Raw genomic sequence first — 22,143 nt, 5'->3', positions numbered from 1 at the left:
TCCTGGGGTGGTTTTGGTCCCTGCAGATGCCGTGGAGGTCAGCGCTGGGATCTGAGAGAGGGGTGCATTTGCCCCCGTGGCACACGGAGCAGTAGATGCGGGCGCCTCCAGCTTCACCCTGTGCTTACCCCGTCCTGGCCATGCCCTATCCAAGTGGGAGTCGTGAAGCCAGAGCCAATCGAACATGGTCGGGGTCATGGCGATACCCTCACTCCAGCCATGGGGTGTTTCTTGGAGCCGGTCCCCTCTCACTGCTGGGGCCCCTGCGTCATGTGGTGGTTGGCTGTTTGCTGAGCATGCATGTGTTGGCATTGCGGCAGTCAGGTCTGATCGGGGTGCTGTGCTGCTCCGTGCCTCAGTTTCCCCTTGCAGTGCCACCTTCCTTTGCAAGGCGCCCTGAGAGACACTGGGCCACGGCAGCTGCTTTACACGAGAAAGTTTAAAACAAGCAGCGATGGAGGCTTCATCTCCCAGGCTTTGAGTCATCCTGGCTCCTGCTGACTGTGCCTGGCAGGGGCCTGGGAGGCAAAACAAACCCGCATCCAGCTGCCACCTCCCCACCAGATGTTAGTGATGAGGTGGCTGGTTGGGTTTCAGTGGTACACCTACTGGCAGCGCAGATTGAGCTGCTGTGGGGAGCTGCCACCTCTCTGGTGACCCTGGTGAAACCCTGGTGAAACCGGTGGCTTGGGGCATTCCCCAGCTTGGGGACTTGCAGTCAAGCCACCTGATTTCTGGAGGAAGGGGCGAGATGAGCAGCCCTGGTCTGGCACCGTGTGGGCTTGGGTTTGCAGAATGAGGGGTGCTGAGGGTCCTTGCAACACACCTGGGCTTGGGCATGGTGGGGACCATCCTGCCTGTGACCCCTTGGCATGCTGGACAGGAGGACAGGCAGGGACGAACCCGGCGGCCCCCCACCCACCACCCCACGCAGAGGGGAGGCAGCCAGGGCAGCGGGTGGCCACGGCCGGTGATAGGAAGCCGAGGGGAGGAGGGGGCAGTGGCATTTACCTTTCGGTGGGCACCCCGGTGTGCATCTGCGTGGTGGCTGCTGCCCATGAGGGCTGGCTGCTGCCCATCACGCAGCAGTGTTTAATTCCTCAATGGGAGGGCAGGGAGATAATGCTGCACGGTCCCATTTAACCTGCTGGTGACCTGGTCTGAAGTCATTGTGGCTGAAAATAGACCATGTTCCCTCCAGGGCATGGCTAATGGTGCTGGGAAAGCTGGGATCTCTCTTTGAAGGCTGATTTAATTGCTGCTGGCAGGCACTCGGTGCAGGTGATGTGGGGACCGACACCCGTGCCATCCCACAATAACCCCCCCCACCGAGCGCCTGTAGCTCTCCTGGCTCTGGCAGCGAAGGGTAACGAGCTGTTTTCTAACGAAGGCACTGGGCAGCGGCTCAGAGCCGGGGCGTGGGTGTCGCTGGGTTAATTGGCAGGACTTGGGGAGCGGGAGCTCGCTTGTTTGCATCGCATCTTCTGCACCGAGTTTGGGTGATATGAAAAAAAAGATAAAGATGGGGTGGGTTAAATTTTAGTGCTTAGGAAGGGGGGGAAGCACCTGGAATGAAGGTGAGTGCCTGATGCAGGGAGTGGAGTCAGCCCTTGGGTCCCAGTGGCAGCCATCAGTGGCTGGAGGGTCTTCACCGTGATGAAGGATGGACCAGAGCAAAGATATTTTGTTGCTGTCCTAGAAAATCAGGAGAGGAAGGCGAGACTACAATGTAGCAGCCAGATTCCACATTCCTGGGGATTCTGTTAATCAGTTTGAGAGTTAAAATTATTATTTTTTTAAATTCCATACAGCATCTTAGTGAATGTGGAGCCCACTGGGTCGCTCCTCGCTACTTGAGGAAAGCTGTGCGGTGGTGTAGTGAGAACCTGGAGGTTTTGGTGGACCCCCATTGGGGTGTCAGGTTTGATTATGCCAGCGGAAAAGGAGAGACATCTGACGTGGTGGGGGATTTCGGGCTGGGGACGCAGAGGAGAAGCTTCTGCTGCAGCAGCCAGCAGTGACCAAGGAGTGTGGACACTGGTTTGAGTGTTTGTGCATCAGGATTAATGTGGGACTGGGTCGCTGCTTCCCAGACCGTGTGTTTCACGCTCTGCAGACCAGCAGCGCATCGTGCCGAGGGTCCTGGTGGGATGGTTTCCATCCTGGCCTCTACAGCGGGAGGAAAAGCCACCTTCCTTCTGCTAGAGGGGCTTGTGTCCCCACCTGGGTGGCTTCTTGCTGCCTCCCATGAAGATGCTGTCAGCAGGGAGCTGGTGGGTGACCTTACGGGAGATCGTCAGGGCATCTCAAGTGTGTCGTTCTCCTGTGGCCCCAAGCCCTGCAGCGCTGGTACACCCTGGATTGCATTTGCTTTGCTGCACGGTGGAAACTGAGTCTGTAGGACGCCGGGGGCAGAGCCAGGGCGTGAGCACCGATCCCTTGAGCCCTTGCAGCCACTTCTTCCCATTTTCTCCTCCTCCGCCATCTCCGGGGCGTTGGGGCTGTTCCAGTTCCCAGGTGAGGAGGAGGTGAGCTCAGGCTCAGCCTGGTGCTATTTATTTCCGCAGAGGCAGGGCACAGCCCCGTGCCCTGCGCGCACACCCTGCCCTTGGGTGTGCTTTGGCTGCGGGGGGGCCTGGCGGCACGGTGATTCACCGCGAGGGCAGCACGGCAATAAAAGCCCGGCACGGCATCAGCACGGGGTAGTGGCTGCGGGAGGGCTCCTCGGGAACCCGGCGGGAGCACGCGGTGTTCCGTGCTGACGCAGCTGCGAGCAGTAGTAAATATTGAGCAAGAGCCGCTTAAAAATAAAGCAGCCTGGACACAGATTCCCATGTGGAATAAAATAAAATTAAAAGAAACAATAGAGAGCTGCGCTGAGCTGGGGAGGGAACTCGCTTTGGCTTTTAAGGTAGTGATTTCTGCAGCTGAAGGAAAGCGACGCGGCGGTGTTCGAGCTGGCAAAGGCCGGGAGCGTGGACCCCCCGCCGGAGGATGCTGTTTCCCAGCTCGCCAGGGCCCTTAGAAGATTAAACGGGGAGTTAAATTGCCCTGGCTGTTCTGGATGCGGGAGATGAGATCGAAAGCCTTCAGGGATGCGGAGAATCGAGGCTGTAAATTAAAGCTTTGAAGCAACTGCCAGCCCCGTGGCGCGGGGTGTAAACACGGCAGGGTTGGGTTTTGGGGTGAAGGGCAGTGGGTTGTGACAGGGGCAGGGGCTTGGGGCTGTGGGGACAGGGACAGGGACGGGGACCGGCTGCTGCTGTGGTCCATGCGCACCTGATCTGGGGGCTTTGGTTTCAGCCCGGTGTGTTCGGGGGTTCATATCGCTGGTGTCTCGTGCGTGGCACAGAGTCAAGGCGACTCCGGTGCCTTGGGTGTCACTGGAGCTGCCCTGGCAGACAGGGGAGGAGGCGGCAAAGATTTACACTGTCAGCACTCCTGGCTCTCAGCTGTTTGCAGCCATAAATGCGAGCGTGAGCAATCGCTGCGGCCGTGCCTTGCCGTGCTGCGTGGCCCTGGGTCATGGGGCAGAGACGGGGAGGTGTGTGCTGGAGCGGGGGCCCTAAAAGAGTTTCCCCTGGGAAGCTGCTGCTTCTACAGGGAGAGGATCAGGGATGCAGCGATGATGGTGAGCGCGGGTGGCTGGTGCTGGTGCAGCGGCCGTCCCGCTGGCGGTGGGAGGGAGCCCGGGGGGCTGGCAGCCAGCGGGTACTCGCTGTGCTTGGACTGCTCCCCGTTCCCCTCCCTCCCTGCTGGGGAAAGGGGACTCATGAGGTCGTAAGCGTTTATCCAGCTGTTTGTGGCACGGACTGGTGTCCCAGTTGGCTGCCTGTGAGGCGCTGCGAGCCGGACTGGGGAAGAGGTGACCACGCTCCCAGCCAAGGGCAGCTGCGGCTCCTGCTCCGTGCCAGAGCCCAGCAGCCGGCTGAGACCCCAGCTGCAATGGGGCTGCACATTTGCCCAGAGTTGAAAACATCCCATGGACATGAACCCAGAGCCTTGCTGCTGTGTTTCCCAGCCCCTCTGGGCTCGGAGCGGAGGGACCGCGGGGCCAGGCTTTTCAGCTTGGGCCCCTCTGTGGCCACAGCCCCTTGCACAGCCCCGCGTGGTGCCAGCCTGCTTCCTGGCAGCGTGTCCGGCCATCGCGGCCCGGGGAGGATGGGGCGAGATGCCGGCGGTTGGAAATATTTCGTAAGTGGCAGAAACCCGTAACGGGCAGACGGGGCCGATGGGGGAGAGTTACTTCACTTCTCCCGGGGCTCTGGAGGCCGCCGGTCTTCTGGTGACGGGGCTGTGGCTTCTGGGGCAGAGATGGCTCGTGCCCGGGGCTCGGCTTCAGGGTGCGCTTTGCAGCCGGCATCGCACGTGGCCACCTGCTTGCCCGTTCGGGCTATGGGGGCCGTCACACAGCTGCGTCCTGTTGAGGCGACAGAAGGGACCTGAGAGCTGTCCCTGGGCATGAGCAGAGACTTTGCGGCTGCTGCTTCTCCCTGATGCGTCGGTACTGCCGGCTGGTTCGGAAAACCGGACTGGGGGAGTGAATTCCCCATTGAGTTGTGTCTCTGCGCCGCTCCCGCTTGCTGTCCTTGGCCCTTCATGGGTGCCCGAGTGAGCCGTCACCTCTGTGCTGGGGCGGCAGCCAGCACGGAGGGCAGCGCGAGGATGCCGTGGAGGAGCCGGCCGGTCGCCCGCAGCCGGACTGGGCTGGAGCAGCTTTCCCGGCGCCGGCACACACACGTGTTGCGTCAGGCATGTAGACCGGGTCATCGGCCGGAGTCGTGTCAGCGAGGGAGATGCGTTCAGCCCCAGCATGTCCCCCTCCTGCCTTGCTCTTTCACAACCTGGGCTTGACCGATTCGTCTGGCTGAGGCTGAATTTCAGGCCTGGGGACCGGGGAGGCTGAGACAGAGAAGAGCCCGCAGGTTAAAAACTCTGGGCAACCGGTGGCTCTGCTGCGGACACGTCGGCCCGCCCGCCTTGGCCACTGCGGCCAGGCGATGTGCTCTGGCAGCTCCCTCCTCCCGGGGAGCTTCGGGCAAACCCCGAGCGGGCTGAGCACGTGGGGCCCGTTTCCCTCCCGCTTCCCCCGGCGCGACCTCCGGCCTCCAGACGTTTGGTGTGCGGTTTGTGCGGTCGCTGGTATCTCATCTCCCCATCAGTCACATCCCCTCTCGGCGGTGAGTCACCCGGCCGTACCTCTTCCCCTGCGCAGTTTTGGAGAGCTGAGCAAAGACGAAGAAGATGTTTTCAACTGGGCTGGCACATTTACACCCGCCAAGTTCCTCTAGTAACAGCCCTTAGTGATTTATATCTCAGCTGTGCAAAGCAGGTATGGTTTATCATTTTGGAGCTGGGGAAGAGGGGATGGGTGTGCATCCCCCCCTCCATGCCCATCCACTGCACCCGCTGGAGCATCATGGGGAGCCAAGCAGGGATGTGCATTTTGGCTGCCGACTCTCTCCTTCCTGCAGGATGGAGGGGGCTCGAGGGACGATCTCTGCCCCTTAAACCCTTTTACCATCTGAGCTGGGCTGCTTTGGGTCGTGTGTGCCCACACCAGCAAAGCGCCCGCGGGGGATTCGTGTTGGTGGTGCCTTTCCCAGGTGGCCAGAGGCCGTGCTGATGGGCACACGCGTTTGGTGTGGCTTGGCTTGGCAGGGAAGGGGGGCACAGCTGGTCTGGGGCTGATGGTGCTGCCGACTCGCACCTCCCTGTGTGCGCCGCGGTGCCAGCCCGCCTCTGGGCCAGCAGTCGGCAGGAGGAGCGTGGCTCAGCCTGCCGAGACCTGTCGGCATGTCCCTGGGCGAAGCGGATCTTGCGCTGGTTCAGCAAACGCTCTGGCCCCGGGCAGATGGAGGTGGTTGTGGTTTCCCCCTTTCCCCTCCCTTTCTCCTTGGCAGAAGCCCATGAGTGGGGTGAGCTGTGTGTTGCTCACTGTGGTAGAGTTTCTCCCCTTGGCATCGCTTTCTGGCACGGAGATCCAAGGAGGGAGCGACTTGCTCACGGCAGCCTCCTGCAAATGCAGCTACTTAGCGCATGAAGGAGCAGCTTCACCTCCAGGTCCTGCCCCGGGGAGCAGGGCAGCAGGTTTCGGGCTGTGTGCGAGTCTTACGCCAGTCCAGCGTTGCTGCTGGAGGGCTGTACGGAGGAAGGGATGCTCTGGCAGTGCCTCGGGGTTGGATTTGCATTGGGTTCATCCCCAGGAAGGCTGTGGCTCGTATACCTTCTACCTGCCCCAGCTCTGGTTCCTGGCAGGGAGCAGGCCAGGTAAATACAGCCCGGGCAGCGTCTCCCTCCGGGCATTTAGGAAGGGAAAAGGGTGTCGCTGGTAAACCGGAGGCTGGGGTTTGGGTGGCTCTCTGGTTTTGCTCCTGGTTAGCTGAGTGGTGCAGTGCCTCACTTTCCCCACCTGCAAAGCTTTGGGGTGTGCTTTGAGCCCCCCGTGCTGGGATGACGCCTCTCCCAGGAGCAGTGCTGTTGCCGGGCCTTGTGGGAGGCGCTGGGAAGGGCTGCCCAGTACGAGGGGGCTTTGGGACTGGGCTGGTGGTGTCAGCTTGGTTCTGCTGCTGCTTCCCAGCCAGGGTGATGACATTATTCCATGGAGTCCTCAGCCTGTCCCACTGAACCTGTTCCCAGCTCGGACTGCACATGAAGCTGCATGTCACCGCTCTGCTCCTTGCTGGAGCAGATAGAAAACCTCTGTGACAGCTTGTCTCATGCTGGGCAGCCGGAGGGATTTCGTCTGCCTTTTGGCCACTGTCATCCGCAGTCCCTTGTCCCCTTGTTCTTTCAGCCGACCTTCCCACTCCTCCTCCTGCAGCCCCGTGAGGCTGGGTCCCAGCAGTGAGCTGGGATAATGCTGATTGCAGAGGAGCCCCAGAGCGTTTGGGGCTGGGGCTGACCCTGTGTTATCCCTGGGTAGGATAAGATGCTGCAGGCAGGGAGCTGCCCCAGTAGGACCGAGGATGTAACTGGTACCAAAATGCCTCTTTGCATACCAGTAACTTAAGCTGTGTGCTGTGTGCAGGTGTCCCTGTGCTGAATGACAAGGCTGGATCATGTCCCCTTCCTGGAGCTCAGCAGGTGGCTTCATGTGCTTGCACTGTGTGCCAGTGGGGACGTGCCACGGGCATCTGTGCACGGTGGTGTCTGCAGCGTGGGATGTGTCTTGCTGCAATCTCCATGCCGGTGCTCTCGCTTGCTGGGGCAGCTGCAGCTGGCATCGAGGTCTGGCTGGGAGAAGGGGCTCATGTGGTGATGGCTGGGGCTGGGGCTGCCGGGCTGGCATGGCACGGGGTGCTCCAGGGGGTTTGCCATGCCTCAACCATGTGCTGTGCCAGATGGGACTCGTGTTCCCTCGGAAATGTGCCGCTCCTGCTCCAGACGCTGGCTCATCGCCAGCCCAGCCGTGCTGGAGCGGTGGAGGTGGTGCGGGGTGGAGCTGCTCACAGCTAACCCGTGGTAGGTGCCCCTGGGTGCTACCCAGTGCTCTCCACCCCGGATTAGGAAAATGTGTTGGGAAATGCTCCAGCGTGAAGGTTTTGGGGTTACCAAGGAGAGGTGTGAATGTTTGTGCTCACTCAGTGCCTTTACAGCACCCTGCACAGGATTAAATGGCAAGTTTTACCTGCTGGGAACAGGCTCTGTGTTGAAGTTCATGGGCACAGCAGCTCCCCTGATCCTGCCGCTGGAGGGTTGGTGTGTGTGCGGGTGATGCCGCTGGGAGCTGTTGGGCGATGGATCTGGGCCAGGAGCTGCGCAGAGCACCGCGTCGGTGAAACACATATGCCGGGATGCAAACATGTACGCGAAAGAGATCCCGGCTGTCTAAATAATGTGCAATATTGACTAGCTCTCGCAGATGGTGCTCCACGTGCAGCTTCAGGGACCGAACTCCTCTGTCTCCTCTTGGGTTTTGGTGTGACGTCGTTTTGATCCAGTTGGCTGCTGGACTCTTGACAAACTTGTTGCCTGGTTGCGTTCAGTGGGATCGTCGAATTTTGGGGAAGCTGGTTGCTAATGGGGTCTGAGGGGAAGGGAGGAGAGTTGCGGAGGGCTTCGCTGGCTTGGCTCCTTCAGACTCTCCTGATGGCTCTTATTAGTTTTTTAAATGATGGCACCAACTGGGATGCTGGTTCTCGCAGAGCGTTGGGGTCTGTCTTACTGCGCGGGTGCCGTTTGGTGGCAGTGTTGCAGAGGAATCGCTGCCTGTAGCCAAGAGCTTGTGTAATTACCGCTATTACGGTGATTGTATTCACTGATGAAATGCTGCTGATGGTGGTTTGCATGAGGACGTTGCTGGGGGGCCCACTCTTGGAGGAGGCCCCAGTGTCCAGGACATAATCCAGACCGCTGGCAGCAGGGCCTTGGGGACACGCTGCTTTCGTATCAGCTCGTGGATGGGTGGCGGGTTTTCTGCTCTGTTTTGCCTTCTTCCAGGATAAGATGCTGGTTTTGGATAGGTGAAACTATGCTTTGTGTGAGCCGCGGTGGAGGATGCTCTTGTGTTTTCCCAAAGCCTGTGCCTGGTGCTGGGCAGCTTCAGCGGGGATGGCCTGTGTGGGCAAGAGCGTCTTATCGCTGCTCGGGAGCTGTGCTGGGGAGTGCCCTTGCCCACAGGTTGCTGTACTCGGGATCGAACAGCTTATGGGCCGCCGGCTGCAGAATCAGAGCCCTGCAGAGGTGCAGGGGGTGAGCTGGGGGTCCCGCAGTGGGGGGTCGGTACCCGAAGCGGGGGTCCCGAGCAGCGCTCCCCACTGCAGGCTGCGCGCGGTGCTGCGTGCGTCCTCGCAGCCGCCGCTCCTGGCGCGCGAGGGACCGACAGCCACAACAGTCTGTGCTCCCGCGGGGCTCGTTCCAAGCCGACGTGCCGCTTGGGCTGAATGAAACATGTTTCCCTCTTCTGTTTCCCATTTTCTGCAGGCTTTTCCCATCTGCCTAACGGGCTCTACCCGTCGTACATTCCCCTGAGCCACCTCGAGCCCCCCAGTGCCGGCAGTCCTCTCCTGGCCCAGCTGGGTCAGCACAGCCTCTTCGAGTCGCAGAAAGGTGAGTTTGGGTCCCTGTGCGCCCTTCCCCTTGGTCACCCCTGGGTGCTCGCCCTGCCCTTGCTTAGCTGCTGGATGCTGGGATGTTGAGGATGAAGAGCAGGAACCTCCTGGGGTTGTCATCCAGGGATGTTTCCTGGTCTTAGCCGTGCCAAGGTCTCAGATGTGGCTGTGCTGTAGGGTCCGGCCAGGTCCTTCCTTGAAGCCCCCACATGCTGCCACATCGCAAGGCTCAGCATGTGTCAGAGACAGGGCTGTCCCGCATCCCACCTGGGCCACGTGGAGGTACCTGCCTGGTCTCCTCTGCCCTGGTCCTTCCTGGCCATGTCTGAGACATCCTTGAAGCCCGTTCCCTCCCGGTTTGCCACCTCTCTCGCCTGTCTCTGTGTAGGACCGAAGGGGTTGGAGGCTGGTGGTAATTCTGTTTGCTTTTGCTCTGCAGATGGGTTCTACCTGTCCAGCCATGCGGGCCAGTCCGCTTTGCACCCGCAGCCTCCCCTCTCGAGGGCCACGGGCAACCACACGTCGAGCAATTTGCTCCGGGAGAAGGACCTTGGGCAGCTGCACAAGAGCTCGAAAGAAGGCCTGAAAGACCCCGGTGGGAAGGAGCGGGCATGCCGGAGTGATCTGTCCCTGCCCTTTGCCAAGAAGGAGGGCAAGCCGAAGGAGGAGCCCCGGCCCCGCAGCGTGGTAGACCTCACACAGGACACCAAGCTCGACAGCGACCGGAAGGTGAGCGTGGTGGAGAAGGCGGTGAAGGTCGGCGAGCGTCTCTCACCGTTCCTGGCCGAGCACATGCCAAACCGGGGTGCGGGCGGCGGGGAACCCAAGTCCAAGAACCCGCTGCAGAGCTCTTCCCTCAGCAACTGCAACGGCGGTGGGGACCCCGTGCTGAAGGTCCTGGGTGCCGAGCAGGACCGCTGTGCCAAGGATCCCGCTCGGCACGATGAGAACGTGAGGCCTTCTGCGCACGCGCACGCCGAGCGGCTGAAGCGGGGGGAGCCCCTCCTGCCCTCCGTGGGTGCTTTGCACATCTCCTGCAGCTGCCCGTCCCCGCACCCCTCTCAGACGGGGAAGATGACGCCGGCCACGACATTCCCTCCGCAGCCCGTCCATTCCAGCATGTACACCATCTTCCCACCGGCCAAGGAGCTGGGGAGGGAGCACAAAGTCATCGCCCCCACCTTCGTGCCTTCGGTCGAAGCCTACGACGAGAGGAGCGGGCCCATCCAGATCGCCTCGCAGGCCCGCGACAACAAGGCGAAGGACAAGGACCTCGGCAAGGTGGGAGTGCTGCAGTCACCCACGGAGCGGTGCCTCACAGACGCCTCCCGCACGCTCTTGTCCCAGGACTTTTCTTGCCACAGCGATGCCAAAAGGATGGAGGCTCTGCGGGAGAAGGGCTCGGTGATCAGGGCGAACTCCATGGCACTGAAGAGACAGGTCGCTTCGGAGCCCTTCCTCAACCGGCCGGGGCTGGGCTCTCCGGAGAGCAGGGAGTTCCTGGCCTCCAAGGACTTGCTGAAGCCGAGTCCGGAGGCAGAGCACCGCCCCTGTGAGCGCGACCGCTTCCAGCGATCCAGCTCCAAAGAAGCAGCGAAGGTCTACAGCACTTTGGACTCTTCCCGCCAGCACCTGGATCACGGTCAGCTGAAACCTCCTGAGCAGAAGTGGAAGCCCTTTGAGATGGGCAACTTTGCCACCACGCAGATGGCGGTGCTGGCCGCGCAGCACAACCATGTCACCCGGGCGGAGGAGGAGGCCAAGAAGGTCTACCTTGACCCCAGCGGCTTGCCGCGGTCCTCGGTGATGGGCTCGCGGGGCGCCACGGACGTCCTCCACCCTGCCTCCCACGGCGAAGGGTCAGCCATGCAGAGCCTCATCAAGTACAGCGGCAGCTTTGCCAAGGAGACCGCGTCCCGGCAGAGCTGCGGCAAGAAGAGCCCCTTCGGCGGCTTGGGCAACATGAAGTTGGACTCTTCGCAGCTGGGTGCCTCCAAAGTGCAGCAGCTGCTGTCACAGCAGCCAGCGAAGCAGCTGAAGAGGGACCCTGAGAGACCTGAGAGTGCCAAATCCTTTGGCCGTGAGAGCATCGGCTCCCAGGGCGAGGTGGAGGTGAGGCACTTGCCCGTCGGCATCGCCGTGGCCGTGGCCCGGCAGAAGGACAACAGCAGCAGCAGCAGCAGCAAACTGGGGCCCAGCTTGGCGGACCGGGATCGCTCACTATCCCTCAGCAGCATCAAAGGTAGGTTCCCCAGACCTGTCCTGGGACTTCCCGGTGGGATCTGTTCCCTGGGGAGAGCAGCCACATGGTGCGGGCTGTGTGGCATGAGCTGAGTTTGGCATCCTCAGCTCTCTTTGCCTCCTGTTCCCAGCCAAGGGCACGTGGCAAACCACAGCAGCGAGCAGGGCTCCCCATGCAAGAGGGACTCCCCGTTTCCCTGTGCCATACCCTCTGTCCACCTCTGAGGACAACCCTTCTCCATGTGTTTGATCCCTGTTAGTGAAGGGAGTGACAGAGAAACCCCTTAATCCACCTTTGTGCTGGTGTTTTGGTCTCATGGTTTTGATCCAAGCCATGGTGCTGGTGGGAGGGGATGGCTCCGGTGAGTGTTCTGGTGCTCTGCTTGGCAAGATAACACTTGGGGGCTGCCCAGCACGGGGCGAGCTTGGCTCTGGCGTGCCAAGGAGTGATGCCAAAGTGAGCGCCTGGCGAGCAGTGGTTGGGTTTCCATTTTTAGCCTTCACTTTTCCCCATTTTTCTGCCTTCATCCCCCTCTCCCAAACCTCAGCGGCGAGAGGCGGTTTCTCCCGGCCGGCAGCCCCTCTCCCTGTTCCCATTGCTTCCCGTCACCCTCCCCACGGCCGGGTGGGAGCAGACCGAGGACCTCGTGGGCAGCAACAGGGAGCTGTTTGTTCAGCCGTTCAGTCGTCCCAGACCCTCCCAGCTTGTGTTAAATGTAATTTACTGAGCCGAACTAAAAGGCTGCAAACAAGGGTTGAATTCTGGCAGGCCTCCGGGCTCGTTGCTAAGTGATGCAGTTGGCTTTCAGACAGAAAACAAGCCTGCTTTTCTCCTCCTCTCGCCCCCCAAATGCTGCCCCCCCTTTGTGTGCCAGGAGATACTCGTCTAATAACATTAGCTTGCTTGCGCTGAGTGGACGGTGCTTGAATGTTTAGACCTTTTAAGAAGGAGAAAGCAGGCTTTAGTTGGCTAATCTGTAGTATTTGGCAAGTAAAATGCAAGTATTTAGTGCGGGGCAGTGGTTGTCAAGGAGATGGACCTAAGCCTTTCCTCCGTGCATAACTGATTGGATTTTTCTATGCGGTCCGTGCGTCATGTTCGTATATATGGACAAAATGATCATTCACTGCCCGGACAATCATCGGTCTGTACAGAAAAGGGACCGTCTTGGCGGCGGGGTTTGGGCTAGGCGGGAGTTGGAGGAATAGGAGAGTGTGTGTGTTTGGATGGGGGATGAGAAAAAGATGATAAACCCGTCTATAAACAACGGAGCGCGAGTAATGTAGGTGGGAGAGGGAGGAGCAGAGGTAAAATAACAAAATAAGATGTTTCTAATAAAAGGCTGGTGGGGAGGGAGGGGTCAACTCACCCTGTGCCAAGGAGGCTGCGAGTTAACCGAGGGCTTGCTCCGTATTGCTGACACCGCAGAGGCAATTGGGCATCGATTGGGGAAAATAAATAGGAAAAGGGGCTCCAAGGGGGGAAGACCTGGGCTCATGGGGTGGGAGAGGATTTGTGTGCGAGTGGAGATGCTGGTGGAGAGGCAGAGGGGGATGCTGGGGCTCCGGAGGGGTTCGCAAGCCCCGGTGCCTCGTGCCATGGAGGCTGGGTAGTAAAAGTGAGCAACGGTGGCTGCACAGGGCGGCTTTCAGCGAGTCGAGGAGGGGCTGGTTGGGGACAGCCACTGCACGCAGTGTCCTGGCAGGCTGCAAGGGAAATGTGGTGACCCTGGAAGGTCCTTCGGGAGGGAGAGGTGTGTGCCAGGTTTTAAAGCATCTTTGCTTTCTGCCTGAAGCCCGTGGAAGGAGCCCTGGGGAGAGGAGTGGGGAGAGATGTTGTCTTGTTCCTGGATTTCTTCTGACAGTAAAGGCTGAGGGAATTGGAGACCTGACAGCAAAAAAACCATGGGCTGTCCAGGTTTGTGGAAATACACAGTGGAGCCCTCCTTGAAAAGACTGCCTGTCAGCTGAAGAGACTTGATGTTCTGAGATGCTTTCCCATGTGCCAAACCTTATCCAGATGGGACAGTGAGGACCCTGGAAGAGGCTGCCGGGAGCCGGGGTGCAGCCGTGCGAGGCCGTGCTGCATCGCTGAGCCCCGCGGGGTGCAGAGCATCGTCCAGGCAGGGGATGTGCTGGCAGGTACACGGAGAGCTGGTGGGAAGCAAACACCTTCCTCCTGGCCCCGTTAGAGCGGCCGGCAGCTCGCTGCAGGCAGGGCTGGGATTTAGGAGCAGGTCATATCACCAAAGCATAACATGGAGCGGGGCAACAGGGAATTGTGGAAAAAGTGTATGTGCGAGAAAGAAGCTAGGGAAAAAATTAGGGAAAAACAAGCCTAAAATCGGGCAGCTGGGGTGAAGACGGTGGAGAAAATAAGGGAAGGGTTGCCCCAGTACCTGCTCCTGGCAGGGCCAGCCAGGAGCTGCTGTTCACTCTTGTGAAGGTGCTTCCTAACTTCTTACAGACGCGGCTGCTACCATGCCAGGCTGTATTTGCAAGAGCTGTTGTGATTCTGGATGAGCCTTTTCTCAAGCCAAACATCCAGCCCCGCTTTTTGGACTCTTGCCCTCATCTGCCATATGGGCCCCTGCCTCACCAGACCCTTTCTTGGTGCTTGGCTTGGGGGGGACGCAGATTCCCACTAACGGGTTGAATTACAGAGCAGAGCACGCTGGTTTTGTGAGGGTCCGTAGTGTTGGTTCTGCCTGTTGCAGAAGGACAGGGATTCGGAGCATACTCAGTGCTCCCAGACTGGTTTATGAGACCAGAAGGTGCTTCAGAAGGTGCAGAGATAAAATTCCCCCACTGCGAGATGTGCTAAGCAGGGCTGTGTGGGTTGATGCAGGGATTTAGCTGGGCCTTGTCTCCTTCCGAGATGTCTCCTTCTGCCAATGTGCTCCAGGAAGAATGGTCCCCTTGGTCCTGTTTCTCCCAGGCTGGTGGCTGTCCTCTCCGGGGAGGCCAGCCTGGCCTGGCGAGTGGGTCCTTTGATGGCTTGAAGACACAAACTTCAAACCACCAAGCCTTAGTGAGAATGTCTTGATCACATGGACAGCCTTGCACTGTCCTTGTAGGGCTTGAACCTGATACAGTCTTGGGGACAGTGACATTTGGGTGTGCTGGCTCCCAGGGTACTGCCTCTCCGTGCCCAGAGGAGAGGGGACAGCTTTCCCCAGACTGTTTGTCGTGTCTGATGGTGCTGGGTTGTCTCTTAGGGCATGGGCGCTCAGAAGATGACTGCGGGGATGAGAGGAGCCGCCACCGGGACAGCCACCTCCTGGCAGGGCGCTTGGAGCGGGATCAGGAGAAGCTGCTCAGGTGAGGGTTGGAGGGGAACAGGGTCTCTTGCCACAGTGCCACAAGCCATGCTTGGGGGTAGCCTGGCTGGAGGAGGGACAGTGTGGCATCCATCCTGGTGAAGCTGCTGGCACCAGCCTTGCTGGTGGGGAGAGGAGGGGTACCGTGGGTTTACAGGCACATGCTGAATCTGCAGCGGAGTAACCCTCATAGGCTGCTGCAAATCCATGCCTGCTCCGAAGAGATGGGATGTTTTATTCTGGACGTGATGTTAACCACCTCCATCACAGCTCTCCTGGAGTGTCTGACCCTGGTTTGCAAACACGCTCGTTCTGCAGACTGGTCCGTACCCCCGGGCTCTGCAGTAACCTGCAGCACCCAGACCCTCTCTCACTCTCTCTCTTGCCTCCCCCATGACCAGAGAGAGCAAGGAGCTGGCAGATTTTGCCCGGATACACCCCTCCGGCTGCGCCACGAACGGTTTGAACTCCAACCTCATGGTGACGGGAGGCCCAGCCTTGACGGGCTCTGGGCGCTGGTCTGCAGACCCGGCTTCGCACTTGGCAGCCCACCCCTGGCTCCCCAGGACGGGGAGCCCCTCCATGTGGCTGGCCGGCCATCCCTACGGTGAGTGCCCTGGGAGGGAGCGATGTGTCCACGGGGTGTTCACACTGATGCAGTCCAGGGAGAGGTGTTGCTAAGTGCCCAGTGAGGCTGCTGACCCATCACAGGGGAAAGGGAAGGAGATATTTTGGAGCAATTAAATGGTAGATGGCTGCTTGCATTCCCTGAGTTGTGACTGTGGTGTTTCTTCTTCCAGGACTTGGTCACCCTTCCCTGCACCAGAGCATGACTCCAGGCTTTCCCCCTGCCATGGGGGGAGCTCTTCCTTCTGCCTACCAGTTTGCCAGAGACCCTCCATCAGGGCAGCTTGTAGTGATCCCCAGCGAGCACTTGCCACACTTCGGTAAGGATGTGAGCGCGTCCCTGAGGACCTGCTTTGACAGCTGTGGAGGACGCAGGCTTTGGAGAGGGCTAGATAGGAGCGTGTGTACCCGTGGGGACCAGCAGCCACAGCTCAAGGGTGGGTGTGAGCTGGCCTCGTTAGGTGTGTTTCAGAGATGGAAATGTGTAATCTTCAGCTATGGCTCCTCATGCCCTGCAGGACCGCGTAGACTTTGGGTCCATGGTTAGGAGAAACTACTCGTGGGCTCAACCAGGGACAGTCAAACCAAGGGTGTGTAGAGAGCAGAGCAAGTCAGACAGCCCCACGACCCAGGGGGTGGTGGGAGTGGGCCTGCCAAGGGGAAGACAGCACCCTTTCCCCTCTGCATTTCTGGTTGCATTTCTGAATATCCTGATGTTTGGCATCTCCCACGCCCTGGGACTGGGGTAGAGAGAGTTGCCCTGAGTGATCCTGAATCCTGTAGCCATCCCCATCCTCCTGCCACCCTGACTGCATCTCTGCTCGTTCCCCAGCGGAGCTGATGGACCGGGCACCCCCACTGTGGCCCGCTATGTACCCCCCGACCAGGAGCTCCCTCCAGCACGCTCACCAGCTCCAGCTCCTCTCCCATCAGCAGCTGCTGCGGCAGCACGAGCTGTACATCCTGCAGCAGCAAGCGGCCCACGCCATGGAGCTACAGAGGAGCGCCCAGCTCGTGGTACGTTTTCAAGAGCTTCTTGCTTGGATGTGAAACGAGCCTGAAGTTGGAGTGTCTGGGAGGAAAAAGCAGCTCTGCCTCTGTTGCAAGTGTGTCTCAAGGGTTCGGATGCATTGAGCAATCCTGCCCTGCTCCCTGGGATATGAGGCGTTCAGCGCGTCCTGCGCAGTTGGGGTGGATTTTGGAGGGGTTTGGTGTAGAGCTGTTGAGCAGTGCTGTCAGGAAAGCTGCCCAGCAGCAGCACGACTTTGATTCCTTCCCTAGGGATGTCTCTGTTCAGTTGAGTGGTTTCATCCCTGGTCACCTCCAAACAAACCTCCTGAGCAGCTCAGAGAAGCAGCTGCAATACTGGCAGCAATTGTGCTGGGTCCTGGAGCCAGCTCCCATTCACCAGATGATTTTGGAAGTCATGAGCTTTCATTTGAGTGTTTTACATCCACTTAATGTTTATAGTGTCATCTGGTTTTCAGCCTTCATTTTACATGTGTGCTTGCTAGGGTGAAGGCTTAGGAATAGAAATGGTTTGCTTTGGTAGCAAGTGAAAGTTGAGACACCCTTCACATGACTCCTGGAGCTCAAAATTTGTAAAGAAAACTATCACAGATCGGTGTCACCCTCCACCAGATTGGCCTTAAAATGGTGTTGCACTGAGGGACATGTGTTTTACTCCAGTCCCTGTTTGATAAGACCGTGTTTTGGTCTCATTTGGTGGTAGGTCTGTGCTTTCCAGAAGCAGGTAGAGATGTCATGCTGAGTTTTGCTCTGTTCTGGTCACAGGAGAGGTTGAAGGCAAATGAACAGCGTGTGGATATGGAAGAGAAGGTGACGAAACGGAGCCTGGACAGTGCCAAATCAGGCCTTTCCTCCTCTGCCCCGGGACTGGTGCACCGAAAACCACCTGTGCTGTCTCCCAGTGCCTCCACGTCCTACAGCAAGGCTGTGAGTCCACCTCCCCTCTCTCCCAGGGCCTCACCCGTGTCTGTGCTCAAAGCTGAGGTGATCCAAAAGATGGAGGAACCACCTTCGCAGCCAGCCTACTCCTACCCCGCCACCCCCAGCTCCCATCCTTCCAGCCCGCCCCCCGCCTCTCCACCCCCTGCCCCTGCCATCCCTCCAAAGGAAGAGGCACCCGAGACCGTGGAGAAGAAAGACCTGGAGCTGGAAAAAGAGGCTGCTGGTCCATATCAGGCCTTGTTCCCAGGTAAGAGAGCCCTGCTTTGGCAGAGTCCCATTGTGTTTGTGCCTGCATCCCTTTTTCTCCTTGGCTCTTTCCTGCTTCCATTCCTTGCCCTAGAGAAAACCACGTAGCTCCTCTGAAAGGCAGGGGAGAGGCAAGGACCAGGGGTGGTGTGATGGACTTGGATCGATGCTTGGGTCTAAGGGGCACTTGGGGCTGTAGGCTGTCTTCTTCCCTTGGGTCGAGCCTGGGTTGGTTCCTCCAGGGCTGAAGTCTCTGGGAGAAGGATGCAGGAGGCAGATCTCTCTCTAGTTGCAGGAGAGTGCTGGAAAGGTGCAGAAGGGACTTCTGGGGTGCTGATGCCTGTGGCAACATGGCCAGGAGAGAGGTGCCCAAAGCATCCACTGCTTGAGAACAGGAAGAGATGAGAGATGAAGGGAACCCATCTCTATGTCTTAGTGAGAGAGGTGCTTTGGAGGCCCAGCCATCACACCGCCTGTCACTTCTGATGTCTTGCAGAGATCCCCCCAGGATATCCATTCCAGTCCCTGCCTCCCTCCTTTGGAAGACACTATCCCTACCTCCTCCAGCCCACTGCAGCATCTGATGCAGATGGCCTGGCTCCTGATGTCCCGCTGCCGGCTGAAGGCTCTGAGCACATGGAGCTTTCCCCAGAGGTCAAGCCCATCCGCCTGTCTCCGTCCAAAATGCTAGAGCCCATCCAAGCAGCAGCGGAAGAGGAGTCCTTGGAAGAGAGGGTGAAATCAGAGGTGCAGATGGAGGAAAGCCAAGAAGGCATCTGTGAGCAGGACATGGGGACTCTGAACATGGCCACCTCTGCAGCTGTCCCAGTGCAGAACGTGGACAACTGCAATCTCCTATTGCATCAAGGGGAAGCCCTGGGTGCTATGGAGCAGGATCAGGAAGACCTCCAGAGCTGCCCACCTCCTTATCAGGTTGTGGCCTGCCCTGCAGAAGCAGAGCCTCAGGCAGAGACTGGGAGTGGAGCAGAAACCTGCTCCGTGCACATGGACTATGACGGTTCGCTCGTGCACACGGAGAACGAGCCACCTGAGATGGACTTGACGCCCCAGCGGGAGGAGGCCTCTGTAGCCATGGATCTGCAGAGTGCTGATGTGCCCCGGGGAAGGGAGTTTCCCAGCCTGCCCCCTGAGGAGGGGGAGCAGGGGACAGAGATCCGTTCCTACACGGGAGAGGCAATCCCTTGCCAGATCCCAGCTCTGGACATCAAGCCGGGTGACCCACTGGCTGGGATGAATGCTTTGGTGGCTGCCACAGAAATGCCTCAGGCTTGTTCCTTGTTGACTACCACCAGTGTCACTCCGTCCCAGATGAAGGTGGAGGTGTTAGCTGACCAGGCCTTGGAGCACTCCTTCCTGCAAGGGATCACTTTGCTGAGTGAAATCGCAGAGATGGAGCTGGAGAAACGGAAGCAAGAAATGCAAAGTAAGTTGCGAGAGCGTGGTCTGGCCAGCCTTGGGTCAGGTTGGGTCTCCCTGCGTGCGATCCCTGCGCTCTGTGCATGCAGAGAAGCAGAGACACAGGTGGAATCTCTTGCAACCTCAGCCAGGCAGCAAGGAGAGCATTGCCCTGAGTTGCAGGAGTGGCTGGTGCTTTGGATGGGGTTGGGGCAGAGGTTTTTGTTGCAGTAGGCTGAGCTACGTGTGGCTTCTGTACCGCTCTCCCCTTCCAAAGGCCTTCACCATGTCTAGACAGTTTGTGGTATGTGTAGCGGAAACGGAGCCCCACTTGCTGAGAACTGCCAGGGTAACACCCTTCTGGCAGGCACTGAGCCTGCAGTCTGAGTCGGAGTTTGGCACAAGAGGCCCCCGTAGCTCCAGATGATGCTTTCCAAGAGCTTGGCAGGTCCTGAAAAGATCTCACCTTCCAGTAACTTCCTGAGGTGAGACGTGATGGGAACTGCCAGTTGCACCATGGCTGGGTACGACAAGAGATCTCGAGTAGGGGCCAAGGGTGGCTGGGAGGCTCTGTGAGCTGCCATGGTCCAGAAAGGGACATCAGCCTCGCCTTGTGCCTGCTGGAGGAGCAGTCTTGGAAGGTGAACCTCTATAGCTTTTTTTTCCTGTCCTCAGCAGGTCCAGAGAGTTTCCCTGTCCGGCCAACACTGGAGAGTTTGCTGGCTGCCAGCACCCACATGCTCATGGAAGTACTTTCCACCCCCTTTATGGAAAGTCTGAAAACCATCCGGCTGCCTCGAGAGCTGAATCCCAACAAAAAGTACAGCTGGATGCAGAAGAAAGATGAACCCGTAAGTAGCTCTTAGCGCGGCTGAGCCTGAAAAGCCACAGCGCATCCGCTCACCGCGGCTCGCTCTGCCAGGCACAGTTTGCCACCCGCCTCGTGCCGCGCTCCTGCGTTCAGCAGAGCGAGCCGGCGCTTCCTCCCTCGTTTGTGAATCGACACCATTGATCTCAGCAGGACCCTCGGCAGCCCTAGAAGCACTGTTTGTGATACAAAGCGAGCGGGAACTCACGTGTTACAGCTTTGGTGGGGGGGGAGAAATAAAGATAGTGGCAGGAGGGTTTTTCCTTGTTTTTTCTTCGCTGACTCTTCCCGTGGGAGAGACTGACAAATTATTTTATACCCTGCAAAGAAGTGTTCCAAGAGAGGGGAGTATTTTGATCTTTTTAAATAAGGGAAAAGAGCCTCCATGGGTGTATTTTACCCTGCAGGTTCTTTCCCAGGGCTGCTCTCCCTCAGAGCTGATACCATCCCATGCACAAGCCACAGAACATCTTTACTTGGCTGATTTTTGCTCAAGGGCTGTACTTGTGGGTGAGGGTGCTCAGCTTCACTGTAAGCATGGAGGGCTTCCCTGCCCGGCTGCACATCTTGGCCATTGCAGGGGCACTCCAGTGTGCACCACCCCGGTCTAGGTGGGGACCTGGACATGTCCTGACCTTCTCGCCCCCTCTTGCCTCCCCACTCTAGATGTACTCCATCAAATCGGCCATTGAGAACATGGACGCGATGGAGCTGGACTACAGGATGAGGCTGGCGGAGCTGCAGCGGCGGTACAAGGAGAAGCAGCGGGAGCTGGTGAAGCTGCAGCGCCGCAGGGACTCAGAGTAAGTCGCAGGCTGCTCATTTAGTCTTTTTTTTTCCAGCTGGGCACTTTCACTGCCTCTTGGTCTGGGAGAGAAAACAGCCCTCCATCCCTCCCAGGCTCTTCTCCTTTCCTCCTGGTACGGCCCGCCAGAGCTTTGCACAACACACCCTAGGCTATGTGACACGACAACTGATCACTGGTGAATGCAGCTGGGAGACCGTATTAGAGACAACCTTGGCTTCAGCAGCTCAGTTTAGCAGTTTGGTGACAGGCGAAGGTTCTGGGTTGGCTCCCGTTCTTGCTTGCTTTCTTTTAATTTTTTTCCCTTTTTCTTCTTTTTTGGATTTATTTGCTTTATTTTTTTTCCTTGTTTCTTTTGCTTTTTGGTTGCAAAATTTGCTTTTGCTTTTTTTTTTTTCTTTGCTTTTTTTTTTTTTTGTTGCCTTGGTTAACAGTGAAGCGTGTGGTTTTTTTAAAGGGAAAAGCATGACGAGAAAAGTAGAAGCTTGGCGAGAAGAGGCCCTGGAAGGCCCAGGAAGAGGAAACTTGGATCAAGCGCTCTGTCACCCATTAAGGAGAGAGGGAAGAGTGACAGCAAGAGTGGAAAGTAAGGCTGGAATTTGGGGAAGACGGGAAAATGGCAGGGTCGCTGCACCAGGGTCTGTCTTGGGGAGAGCATCTCAGATGCAGCGGGGGCTCGCCGTGGCGTTGAGGTGGCAGGCCAGTCGCTGGCAGCAGTCGTGTCGTGGAAGCGGGTGCGTTTAATGTGAGTGTCCTTGCAGTGGGAACACGGTGCCAGCCTCCTCCCTCCCTGCTGGTAGAGCGCGTGTCTGTGGTGGTGGGTGCAGTAGGACAGGCTGAGTTGAGCAGCAATGAGGTGATACGGAGCAGCCGGCTGGTCAGGGACCTGGAGGTGAGCTCTTGGTGTCGGGGAGCACGTCCTTGTGTGTTTCCAGGAGAGCGGGTAGTGCAAACGGGTGCTGTAGACCTAATTGATGCTGATGACAAAAACTGGAAGGGCAGGACTGTTCCAGGTTGTCTGCTTTCTAGGGCCTTTCTGCTGTGTTTCTGCTCTCTTCATCTCCTGTTCCCTTAATCAGTGGGAGTTGGTTTCGCCTGACCCCTCTCTTTCAAGTGTCTGGATCATTCTCTCTTCTGCTTTTTTCTGTTTTGCAAGTCCAGCTGTTCTTGTTTGGATGCCTGGATCTCACCACCGTTGGCCATCTAACCATCCATAGATGGCCAGGTCTCCCCAATGGGAAGGCACCTCTGAGCTGCCTCCCTTCGTACTATGTATTTTTGCAAATGTCCTTTCACGACTACAAATGAGATTCAGGTGCCCAGCTCCCACTGACCATGTGCTTCTGAAAATCTGTCCTCTTGGTGGCTGTGTGTTTTTGCTCCTCTGGTTTGGATGGCTGGACAGGCTGGAGGCATCCAGAGGTGGCTGGAGTTGTGCGTGTATGCATGCATGAGCGTGTTGCGTGTGCATGTCCCCACGTTGCAGGCAGGAATGCTTGAGCAGCCTGGCATGGGAGATGGAGATGCACCCTCAGCCAGCGTCCAGGGCCTGAGGTGTTGGTTTAGCTGTCTGTGGAGGTCAGCAGAGAGGATGAA

At 58.4% G+C, this 22,143-nt stretch overlaps 1 protein-coding gene across 5 annotated transcripts in view; it reads left to right on the top strand.

The window, feature by feature from the left end:
* The window catches only part of TNRC18 (trinucleotide repeat containing 18), a 56,132-nt gene that overhangs the window by 8,311 nt on the left and 25,678 nt on the right, over positions 1 to 22,143 (top strand). For 3 of the 5 annotated variants that reach the window (XM_068423506.1, XM_068423504.1, XM_068423501.1), the window contains exons 2-12: positions 8,926 to 9,051; positions 9,493 to 11,295; positions 14,513 to 14,615; positions 15,016 to 15,221; positions 15,415 to 15,561; positions 16,074 to 16,258; positions 17,036 to 17,459; positions 17,955 to 18,902; positions 19,550 to 19,725; positions 20,409 to 20,545; positions 21,005 to 21,133. In XM_068423506.1, coding sequence (XP_068279607.1) covers positions 8,926 to 9,051; positions 9,493 to 11,295; positions 14,513 to 14,615; positions 15,016 to 15,221; positions 15,415 to 15,561; positions 16,074 to 16,258; positions 17,036 to 17,459; positions 17,955 to 18,902; positions 19,550 to 19,725; positions 20,409 to 20,545; positions 21,005 to 21,133 — 4,384 coding nt within the window. The remainder of the gene's footprint in view (positions 1 to 8,925; positions 9,052 to 9,492; positions 11,296 to 14,512; positions 14,616 to 15,015; positions 15,222 to 15,414; positions 15,562 to 16,073; positions 16,259 to 17,035; positions 17,460 to 17,954; positions 18,903 to 19,549; positions 19,726 to 20,408; positions 20,546 to 21,004; positions 21,134 to 22,143) is intronic. The other 2 variants (XM_068423502.1, XM_068423505.1) reach the window with 2 other exon arrangements.

Source organism: Nyctibius grandis, chromosome Z (genome assembly GCF_013368605.1).
Source record: "Nyctibius grandis isolate bNycGra1 chromosome Z, bNycGra1.pri, whole genome shotgun sequence".
NCBI classification, from domain to species: domain Eukaryota; kingdom Metazoa; phylum Chordata; class Aves; order Nyctibiiformes; family Nyctibiidae; genus Nyctibius; species Nyctibius grandis.
Note: the sequence above shows the minus strand (reverse complement) of the source record. Positions and strands in the feature narration are given on the sequence as shown.